Below are 10,765 nucleotides of genomic sequence, written 5' to 3' on the forward strand. Positions count from 1 at the left end.
GGTTGTGAGCATTTTTGTGGTGGTGGGCGTAATAACTTTATACAAAAATGTCATATATTTTAACACTATTGTAACCATCTTACTTAAACTATTTTTAAATACTTTTGTGCAGCCAGGTTGATAGAATAGGAGTTAGGTGCCTGCCTTGCATGCATTCAATCCTAGTTTGACCCCTGGAACCATATATGATACCTCAAATACTATCAAGAGTAAGCCCTGAGCACAGAGCCAAGCTTTGAAACTGCAGATGGATGTTACTCAGGTGTCTCTGAATTCATAACTGCTGCTTATATTTCTGTTGCTACCAGAAAAAGTTGGGCTCCTTGTTTGACTAGGGCCAGATGCTAAACATTAGTTATCAAAACCATATTTGCTAATGGATTTTCTTCAAATCACTCCCGCAGTAAAGGCGAAAGAAGATGCATTAGTGAGTGACAATGGTTTTGCTATTACTTCTCCCATGTGATGTTTCTAAAATAAATATGCATTACTCTTTCTGATTTTTATTAACAATACATTAAACAATAATTTTTCATAAGAGTAATGAGATTATCATAAAGTCTTAATGTAATGATCCAAAACACCACAGTTAAGGACTTTAGACTAACCTAACTTAATCCAGTATGTTTTTTCTTTTAAGTTTGCTAATTCAGCTATTTGTTACATTTTTAGTAGCTTTTTGTTTGAATAAGGATCTAAAGCAAGTCTACATGCTACAATGAACTGACAGAGCTTTTACGTTTCCATTATCCTTTGAAAAGCATTTTCTTTTCTTGTTATTTATTTATGACATATATTTGATGTTATTTGTACTAACTTCTAGTGTTGACTAATTGTGTTTTTCTAGTTACAATGACCATAATCCTAGTTACAATGATCATAATCATAATCATCTCTGTACTTCCTGATTAACTGGTAGTCTCAGGATTTGGGGGGTGATGGTTGGTTTTGGTTTGAGGGCTTAGAGGCTACTCCCGGCTGTATGCTCAGGGGTCATTCCTGGCAGTGCTCAGGCATCACATACAGTGCCAGGATCCAAACCAGGTTGGATGCATGCAAGACAACAAGTGCCTTAACCCCTGTGTGCTATCTCTCCAGCCCCAAAATTCCTAACTAAAATCAGTGTCAGCTTTTAAAAGGCAAGAATGAATATTTCCTGGGTAGTTTTGAGTTCTTTCTCTTGCATTATCTCATGAGAGACAGTGGGTACATTTGCTGGTGTTAATATTGGTAGTGAGAACATATTTGGAAAACTTCTATAATGAAGTTTGCATCAATCTTCTCTCTAAAAATTGTATCAGTTATATCTTGTTTCCTGAAAGAATTTTCTCTTTAGCTATACAGTCCTTGAATAGTGTCATTTGGTTCATCATCATTTCATTCTAACGATGAAAATATAAAGTATTCATAGTCGGTTCCCAGCAAGGGCCACTGCCAGTGGAGTGTGTAAGTTTGAAGTTCCCTGCATCAGTGTAAGTTCTCTCTGGGCACTCGACTTTCCTCCTATATCCCAAAACCATTGATGTGAAGCTCACTGGCATCTCATTATCACTGTCTGGACACCCCTGTGTGTATATGTGTGTGTGTGTGTGTGTGTGTGTGTGTAAAAGCTTGATGGATGGATATCCCTAACCATAAACTTTAATAGAGGCGGTAAATTGAATGAGTGAATATGGGTGAGTGAATATAATTACTTAGAACTGAAAGTGTTGGGCGGTTAATTTTTACATGTCTACCTATCTCTTTTTTTTTATTTTAATGAATCACCGTGAGATACAGCTACAGACTTAAAAATTTTTGTGATTACGTTTCAGTCAAACAATGTTTGAACACCCATCCCTCTACCAGTGCCCATCCTCCACAATCAATGTTCCCAGTGTCCCTCCCGCCCCCCCCACCCCTTCCCATTCCATACCTTTGTGGCAAACACATTCCCTCCTACTCTCTCACTCCTTTGGGGTTCTACCTATCTCTTATCCACTCTTCCTAATTGCAATATCAATATTCGTTGGTTTATGTTTTGCTTATTATTTGGTCAGTTTGTCATTTTATAGCCTTTTATTGCATACATAGGTGAAATCATCAATTTCCTGTCTTTTTCCCTTTTGAGTTACTTTGGTCCACATAATTCCTTCATGTTCCTATCATTTTGTGTGACTAGCAGCCATTTATCTTTTTAAGAGCTGAATAATATTCCATTGCATAAATATGACACCTCTTCACCTGATCATCAACAGAAACTTCATTTGCTTTTCTACTTTAGCTATTATAAATAAGGCTTTAACAATAATTGGGCGAATGTAATGTTTTGTGTTCATATTTTCAAAATCTTCATATGGAAACCCAAAAGTGGGATTGCTAATCAGATGGTAGGTAGCTCTTTAGCTTCTTGAGAGGGTTCCATGAAGTTTTCTAAAACATGTGCCAGTTTACACTCCCTCAGAAGTGCAGGAGTGGGGGTGGATAGTACAGTGAGTAAAGCACTTATTTTGCATGCAGCTGTGGTGCCACAACCCTAGATCAAATTTCCAGACTACATATGGTCTTCCAAGCAGCTTCATGGGTGACTCCTGAGCACAGAGCCAGGACCAGTCCCTGAGCACCACCAGGTGTGGCCCAAACCCTGATCAGCACCCAAAAGAGATAAAAGGAGAACAGATCACTCCTTTTCCTCCATACCTTCTCCAACCCTTGTTGTTACTGCTGCTTTGACTATAAACCTGTGTGAGGTGGTATCTCATTGTGATCTTACTATCAGTAACAATGAGCTTTTTCCTCCAGAAATTTGTGACATTTTTAAATGTGTTTTTTTTCCCTGTCCTCTTAGAGAAGCTGTCAGCAATTTTCTCACTGCCCTCAGTCTGCAAAGGAAGAGCAGGAATCAACAGCAAGTTCCTCATCCTGCAATCTCTGGAAACATCTGGGCTGCCCTCAGAATTGCGCTTTCTCTGATGGACCAACCGGAACTCTTCCAGGCGGCTAATCTTGGTGACCTGGATGTCCTCCTAAGAGCTTTCAATTTGGATCCTTGAAGGAAAAAGAAAAAGCTACTTCGCCCATGTAATTGTATTGGAAAAACTGCAACGTTATTTTATTATGAATTTCCAAAAGTACCAAGGAAATGTTCAAAAGGCCCTGGTTGATCTGACCTGTCCAGTCTCTGTTCTATTCCAAAAGCACAAAACATTGTATATAGAGTCAAAGGGAGGCTTGAAAGAAGACTTTAGAGACTCAGGACAAGCCAAGAGAAAGTAACTGTGTCCTTTGGGGGTTTGCTCCCATTTGCAGCTGATGATGCATTGAAAGCATTTGCTCTTGGGCCACCTGGAGAATGCACTGCCTCAGATCACAGGATTCTGATTTTCAGAACTGTCGACTGAAATTTCCCCTTTTGTCAGGTTGAACATAGTTTGGGCCAAGGCGCATGCACATATATTAACTCTTGACTAAAGAGAGGCATTGCTTAAACCTGTTCCAATTTTAACTTTTCCTGTAGCCCTTTGATTCCAGAGAGGAAGCTTTGCTGGCAAAAGCAGTTTTTGCACTAGACATTTTTGCTGTTCCCAATCAGAAGTTTTCTGGGACTGTATATATGCACTTTAATATCTTATTTTAGCCTTGCTGGAGTTTTGTTTTGTTGCTCCACTTTTTAACTTGGGTGTGAAAGATTTGAGAACCCGGCCTTGTTAGATCAACGGACCAAATAAAAATGCCTGAAAATAGTTTTTCATAGCGTAGGGTTTTGGAGGAGTGTTTTTTTTAATGCTGATTATAATTTAGGGTGTAACTATGTCAAACACGGATATTACACACTTTCTGAGATTGTATGAACACAAGCAAGAGATATGTTCTCTTCATGCAGTCTCTGCAGGGAGAAAGTTTGATGGTATCATGATTCCAAGGAAGTTAGCATTAACTTGCTTAAAGTATGTTTGACTGGCTTTCTAACTGTCCTGCACATTGGTATTCCTTTTAAACTTAATATTTTAGATAGTATTTCTTAAGAAGGATTTAAAGAAAATCATTTTTTTCCTATAAAGTTATGTGGGTTTTTTTAAAGCTCCCTGATAATTGTCACTGCTCACCCTTTTGAATTCTAAGTGATGGAAGAATATTTTCTAGCTGACTCTTACTGAATGTCACTGGTTTAATGTGAAAGGGGCAGGGCCCTTTGGCTCTCCTTTGCACATTTACCAAGCATTAGGACTCTTCACTGACAGTGCTTTATCTCATTAGTTATAGTCCACTCAGTTCTCCAGAGTGTTTTGTGCCTGCCGGTGCTTGGTGATTGTTTCAAAAGACATCCTTTTAAAAGAAATGGAAATTTTGTTTGCAAAATGCTAACCAAAATATAATTTCACCAATGTCTGGATCTGTTGGTTTCCATCATTATCTCCTTTGTTTTTCCAGAATCTTCCCCGAGGCCATGAGATCTCAACTTTTTCTTCATGTTCTTTTGTTGGAAATAGCTGGTTATGTGAGGATGCTAGCTTCCAAACAATACAGCATTTGGCAGTTTAGTTGGCCCAGAAGCTAACATCCATGGAGGTAATAGGGGTTGAACACTCATAGTAAAACACAGAACCCTACCTAGTAGTAGGTATAAATCCTTTCCTTTATTACCTTCAAGTCTCTGGAATAGAAAGAGGCTTCGAGGGCCAAAAAGATAGTTCAGTGGGCTGAGCACATGCTCCACATGTAGGAGACTCAGGTTGGATCCTTAGCATGACATGGTCCCCCTAGAACTGCTGGGTATAGCACCAAACCAAACAATAAAAAAGGGGGCCTCAAGTAAACATAAAAACAGAACTCTGGGGGTTAGGGAAATTTTTATTAACTGTTCTAGTTTATAAAGAGAAAGAGTTGAGGGTGTATGATTGTGCCAGTCTCACCAGGATAGGGTGATGCTTCCTGCTGGACATCAGAGAGCAGAGATACTAAAGCTTTTCCACTCACCCTTGGGCACCAGTGAGAACCCACACTTGGATTAGTCCCCTGAAGTTTCAGAGGCTAAGTTCAAAATTGATCTGTATTTTCTTGAATAATATTGTTTGCAATTTTAGACTCCTAGGAAGGACTCTTCATGGCAAGCCTCCAGTTTCTGGGCAGCTGCCACTGAGTACTCCTGTTACAGTAGCTTTCATTTTCTGTATGTTCCTGTACCGTCACTACTGGCCAGCTGTCTTGAACCCGTTCAGAACCTCTGAATAGAGGATTCACAGCTAACCTACCTGGTGTTTTGCTTATGGTGCCATTCCATACTTGGAGCCATTGTGATTTCCCGATTATGAACAGACTTATTCTCTGCGCTTTACTGGCACTACTTACATGTGATCATGAAATCAGTAGCAACTAAAGCCGGACAGTAAAGTAAATGGTTTAATGTAGTTGTTGTTGTAGGTGGCAAACTTCATGGCCCAAGTTTTATGCTGTTATTGAAATAAAAAATAATATCAAATTCCAATAGACTCCCTTAGGCAAAAGTAGAGTTTTCCATTGCCACCGTGATCTGGTGATTAGCAGAGCATTTGGCAGGCCTTCCTCCAGTTATCTAGTGCTCATCAGAACCAAGACTTGCACTGACTGTTCCCTGTCAGAAAGTATAGGATTAATAATGCCCAAGACATTTTTCAGTATTTTAATAAAATTCAGTAAAAACAGTTACAAAAGAAAATATAGTTCGTAAAAACAAGAACATCACCAAAACCTAAATGCAAGACTTCAGAACTCTGCTTTCTGTATTCACCTTTTCTTTAAGTCTATGCACATGCTTTAAAGCAGAAGTGGTTCAGCATCTTCCCCTCACTGTGTGAAATTGTCTCTTATGAGTTACTCTTTCCATTTCATAAGGACATCACTTAAAGGTGCCCTTCATTCCTTCTAAATTGCTCTGAAAAGATTTTGAGATTCTTTTTCTTTGTAACACTCTAATAGTATTATTTAACCACTTAGATTCATAGATATGCTTTTGAGACCTGGTTTCACCAAAAAGTAGATAAAAATATAGAGAAAAATCACTGACCATTGCTGAATTTCAAAACACGTGAGAACTCTTCTCTAATGATCATTTTTATAAGCAGCTACCAAATGCATGAGAAGGGAATGGAGGAAATGGGAAGAGATGGGGGAGCAGTACAACGTCTCCTACTGAATCAGTCACATTGATTCATTCATTTCCTTTGTCGCTCCCAAGATCACTTCCTATACCTCCAGGAAGAAAGGCAGATCTTGTCTACCAAGAAACTTCAGTTAAAAACCATGAGCTGTGATTCTTAGTCCAGTTGTCTTTCAACTAGATTGGAAAATGAGTCAAGAAGATGAGTGACACTTCACTGGACTGGAATGTCCGGAACACTCTAGACTTCAGAGTTTTATGCCATTCTTTACTTTTCAAAAGACCTACTATGTTGAATCTTGGGGCCATGTTTAGATAGTTAAACTGCGTCTTTCTGATATATTCTTGATATACAAGCAATACTTGAACCCAGTTGTACTCAATCCCACTTACAACAGGAGCTCCCAAACTCTGGGGTATCATAAATTCTGTCTGTGAGCACCTTGGGAGTATAAACAGAGAAAGATGGTTATTTTGTATGCCATCTTCATTACCAACATAAAATTCAACTCCACAAGTCTAGGCTATATTTTAAATTCATTGTTTTTCCATTGCTTTCGACCTTGAAACAATTCTAAAAGCATTCTAGAAAAAAGATAAGGTATTCTTTTATTTACTTATTTATTTTTATTAAGTCAATGTGAGATACACAGTTACAATGTTGGTCATGACTGAGTTTCAATCCTAAAATGTTCCAACACCCCTCCCCAGATAATGGTATTCTGAAGGCTTCACTTGCGTGCCATCATTTTGAGGTCTACCATTTGGGAAATTACCACACATAAGTTCAGCCTCTAAAATAATTCCAAATCCATTCCCTCTCCATGCTTTGTTGAAGTTTCCCTGTCATCTCAGTATTTCTAGAACTGGTTGAATTAAACTGTTTTGAACTTAGTAGATATATATATAAATATATATTTTTGAAGAGGTTCGCAGATTAACTCTGGTATCAGGTTTATGAAAAGGAAGTTTTTTAAAAGCAAAACATATAACCTCAGGTACAAATATATCGCATGCATTAGTACTTGCAAATCTGCCTATTCAAATATTAACCAAAGCATGCAAGTTAACTTTACTGAATGTAAATTTATCCAGTGCATGATTAAGTGTCATAGGTTAGCATATTTTCCCTTGCTCCTGGACAAGGAAGCATTTTCATGAACTTTGTGTTACAGTTTTTTTATTTGCTTTTAATATCCCATCCTTGAGATTGTTTTTATGTGATGGTACTGAACCTTACAGATATTCACACATCTGGTTTCTGCAGTGTTGCAACGTCAAACGAATCCTCTGAGGAATCCAGGTAGTTAAGCCCTCCAAATGATTTTTTTAACCAATCAAGGTACAATAGATCCAAAATTGAAACACAAAATCCATATATCTTAAAAAATTGTCTTGATGTGTTAAAATCTAAACAAAGTACCTGAGCAGTTTGGAGTTCTAAATTCTTCAGTGTGCATTTGAAAATTCTCATAAAATCATAGGATTATGTGCAAACTAGATACAGCCATCCTAAAAATGGTGGGTAAGTTCAGATAACATCAGGCACCTGAGAACCATGATAAATAATGCAAAGTTGACATGGAGCCCTAATTTCCACAAATGTTGAGTAGCCAGTGTGGGAGCCAGCACCCATGGCATGGCTTTATTCAATTAATAGGTGAGTTACTTGGCCCCATGCCCCTTGGGCATCTAAAAACACCAACATTCAGGAGTGCAGAGGAGACGTCACAATCACTCTAAATGGCTCTGACGTCCTCTCCTGGCCTATTGGTCTAACCCCCTTCTTAACTTTATGGAAAAACAAGGCCAAGGAGTTTAGAAATGGAGGGAATAAGGCTCAGTAAGAACCCCAAAAAGTAGGGGGAGCTGTCTTACATTCGTAAGACCTTCCTTCCCACTTGACACACCTTTCCACCCCCACCCACAAACACAGGCATTTAAAGACAGAATACCGGCCAAGATGAGGCTCACTGGCAAATATGCTTGCCTGGCAAATGCAAGGTCATGAGTTCAAACTCTAGTGCCGTTGTCAACACTGGTAGGGTTCTCATAAGCACACTATTAGGGTTCCCTGGTGAAAGGGGTCCCAGAAGGTAGCTCTGCAACTTACAAATTGTCCAAGGTAAAGGTGACGTTCTGAGCTAAAGCCCAGATCCACCTCTGTGCTGAGGTGATTTTGAATTTGCTACAGTCTGTGGTCATCAGAGAGAAAAAGTCAAATATAGCATTTCCCAAATATATTCAATAGTTAAAAGGATACAGACAGAGAGAGAGAGAAAGAGAGGAAAGGGGGGGGGGAAGTTCAGAAAACTTAACGTTTGAGTTTTAACAAACTCTCATGTGGCGATTTGCCTCAAAGAAAGTTCCCACTACCTGCAACCTCTGCAGAAATACCAAAACAACAGTCTAGAAACAAGTGCCCCAGCCTCAGCTCTGGTTTCTCAGGATCTTCTTCACTAGAGAAATTAACTTACAGTGTTTGCAGAGGACAGCAAAATACTGGCAGACCCTGTGGAACACTTTCAGAAAACTGCAAGCAAAATGATATTGAAAAACCATAAGGCAGTTCTGTTCTCAATAGGAAAATGTGTGTCAGATTTTCTTCTTTCCTTTAAATTTCTTGGAAAATGACATGGTACGAACTACACAGAGAATGAATATGAGAGAGACACGATCAGTGAGGTAGTTGGCATTTTTCACTGGCATCTATGAAATGCTTGCATAGGTACACAGGATTGTGCCATGAAAGAAATGTGTTCATCATTTAATTTGTCACCTGTAGTTAGGGGAAATAGAAGAAACCTAAATTTTTACCAACTTCCTTTCAATTTCCACTCACTTAGCATCTAACCCAAATCCTCTTCAACTTCCATTGCCCAAATTTGTTTATATTGGTTGGGAAAGAAAAGATTAATTTAGTAAACTTTTTACAAACTATAACAAGCATTTATTAACTATTTAGAAGAGACATTTCTATATATTTTATATATCTACAAATATTGCATATCTAGCCTACTCAAAAACTACTCTTTTGAGACAAATTCTTCTGTGATGCTTCCTGATCATGCTCAATACTATTTCAAATCTTGGGATTTCATTTTCAAGCTGACATAGGTAACAGAAAAAAAACTTAACTTGAAATGTTTACACTGAGTTTCTGAATTAAAATGAACCCAAATTAAGTGAACTATAGTAAATTAATGGCAGGGGGGTGGGGAGAAGTTATTGGCATACTAACATGATACTATATCTGTGTATTTAGTGAAATATTATGTATCATAGCACAACTCTGTTGGGTAGTAAGGCTTCATCTTAGAATTTCCCTGCATTTCTCTTTAAAATAAATTATTACCATAAAAAATAACCTCTTATCATATGGATGTGTTTAATTTACTGTTGGCTTATCATTTGCAAAGTACCAAGATTAAGGTAGTATTTTTGTACTATTATTGGAAGCATGCCTTCCCTTTTTCACATTATTAAATTGTATTTATATTTGTGTAATTTTAAACTATGTTTTCAAATAAACTTTGTCTGTGGCTTCAAGGTCTTTTGGGGAATCTTTCAAAATGGTATTTGCTGAACAGAAATGCTTTCAATCTAACAGAATCCAATTTATACTACTGACGAAAGGGTCCTTTTATTGAATATCACTACATATGATTATGCATGAGTTATCTGGATATCAGGAATGCATTTTTAGATATAAAAAACAAAACTTTAACACCTTCCTTTGTTAATTTTTAAGACTAAAATATTTAACCTGAAATTGAATTTTGTGATTTTTTTAGAATAAAATTATTAAAATTCATGTCAGTTTTAGGGTCTTCTTTTTACTTTTTGTCAGTCAATAACTGAGCATCTACTATTGCAGAGGTACTATTCTCACCCGAGTCAGTGAATCTCATCTACGCTGCCCTTGATGACCCTAGTTTTCTATGAGGTCAACAGATACTTTAACAAATAAGAATGTTATGCTCTATGAATGCTAGAACAAGATAAATAGAGAATAATGAGAGAAAAGATTTCCCTCATCAGGAAAGGATTCCTTTCAGTGGCCTCTGGGTTATTTCAAAGACTAGAAGGAACCAACCAGGCAAAGCTCATGTATTTCCAGCAGAGCCTACAGCCAGCCCGACAGTAGGTCAGGGTTGAGCTTGGTGAAAATCTTTACCAACTTGAGTCCTTGAGGAGCCAGATGGGTGAGGAAAGGAACAGGTTGGGATGAGGAGAGTGATAAAGGCAGACGAGGTCACCCCCTTCTCCATCTCCACTGCCTCTCTTTGATCTAAGGCACCACCTAACCTTGGAATTCTATTTTCTCCCCATAAAGTCCATTGACTGCAACTTTCTTACATCACCTTTTCTTTCTTTTCTTTTCTTTTCTTTTCTTTTCTTTTCTTTTTTCTTTTCTTTTCTTTCTTTCTTTCTTCCTTTTCTTTCTTTCTTTCCTTTTTTCCTTCTTCCTTCCTTCCTTCCTTCCTTCCTTTCTTTCTTTCTTTCTTTCTTTCTTTCTTTCTTTCTTTCTTTCTTTCTTTCTTTCTTTCTTTCTTTCTTTCTTTCTTTCTTTCTGTTGTTGTTGGAAGCTTTATTTATACTTTGGCCTTGGATTGAAAGGACAACATTTCGGAAATTCTCTTACCAGTA

General features: G+C 37.8%; 1 protein-coding gene across 9 annotated transcripts in view; it reads left to right on the top strand.

Annotated features, from left to right (window-relative positions):
• PEX5L (peroxisomal biogenesis factor 5 like) overlaps positions 1-9,929 on the top strand; it is a 256,367-nt gene extending 246,438 nt beyond the window's left edge. For all 9 annotated transcript variants that reach the window (XM_055129583.1, XM_004603081.3, XM_055129582.1 and 6 more), the window contains one exon: positions 2,828-9,929. In XM_055129583.1, the coding sequence (XP_054985558.1) occupies positions 2,828-3,032 (205 nt within the window). In that variant the 3' untranslated portion in view covers positions 3,033-9,929. The remainder of the gene's footprint in view (positions 1-2,827) is intronic.
• The last annotated feature ends 836 nt before the right edge of the window (positions 9,930-10,765 follow it).

The sequence above is a fragment of the Sorex araneus genome, chromosome 2, assembly GCF_027595985.1.
Source record: "Sorex araneus isolate mSorAra2 chromosome 2, mSorAra2.pri, whole genome shotgun sequence".
Taxonomy (NCBI): domain Eukaryota; kingdom Metazoa; phylum Chordata; class Mammalia; order Eulipotyphla; family Soricidae; genus Sorex; species Sorex araneus.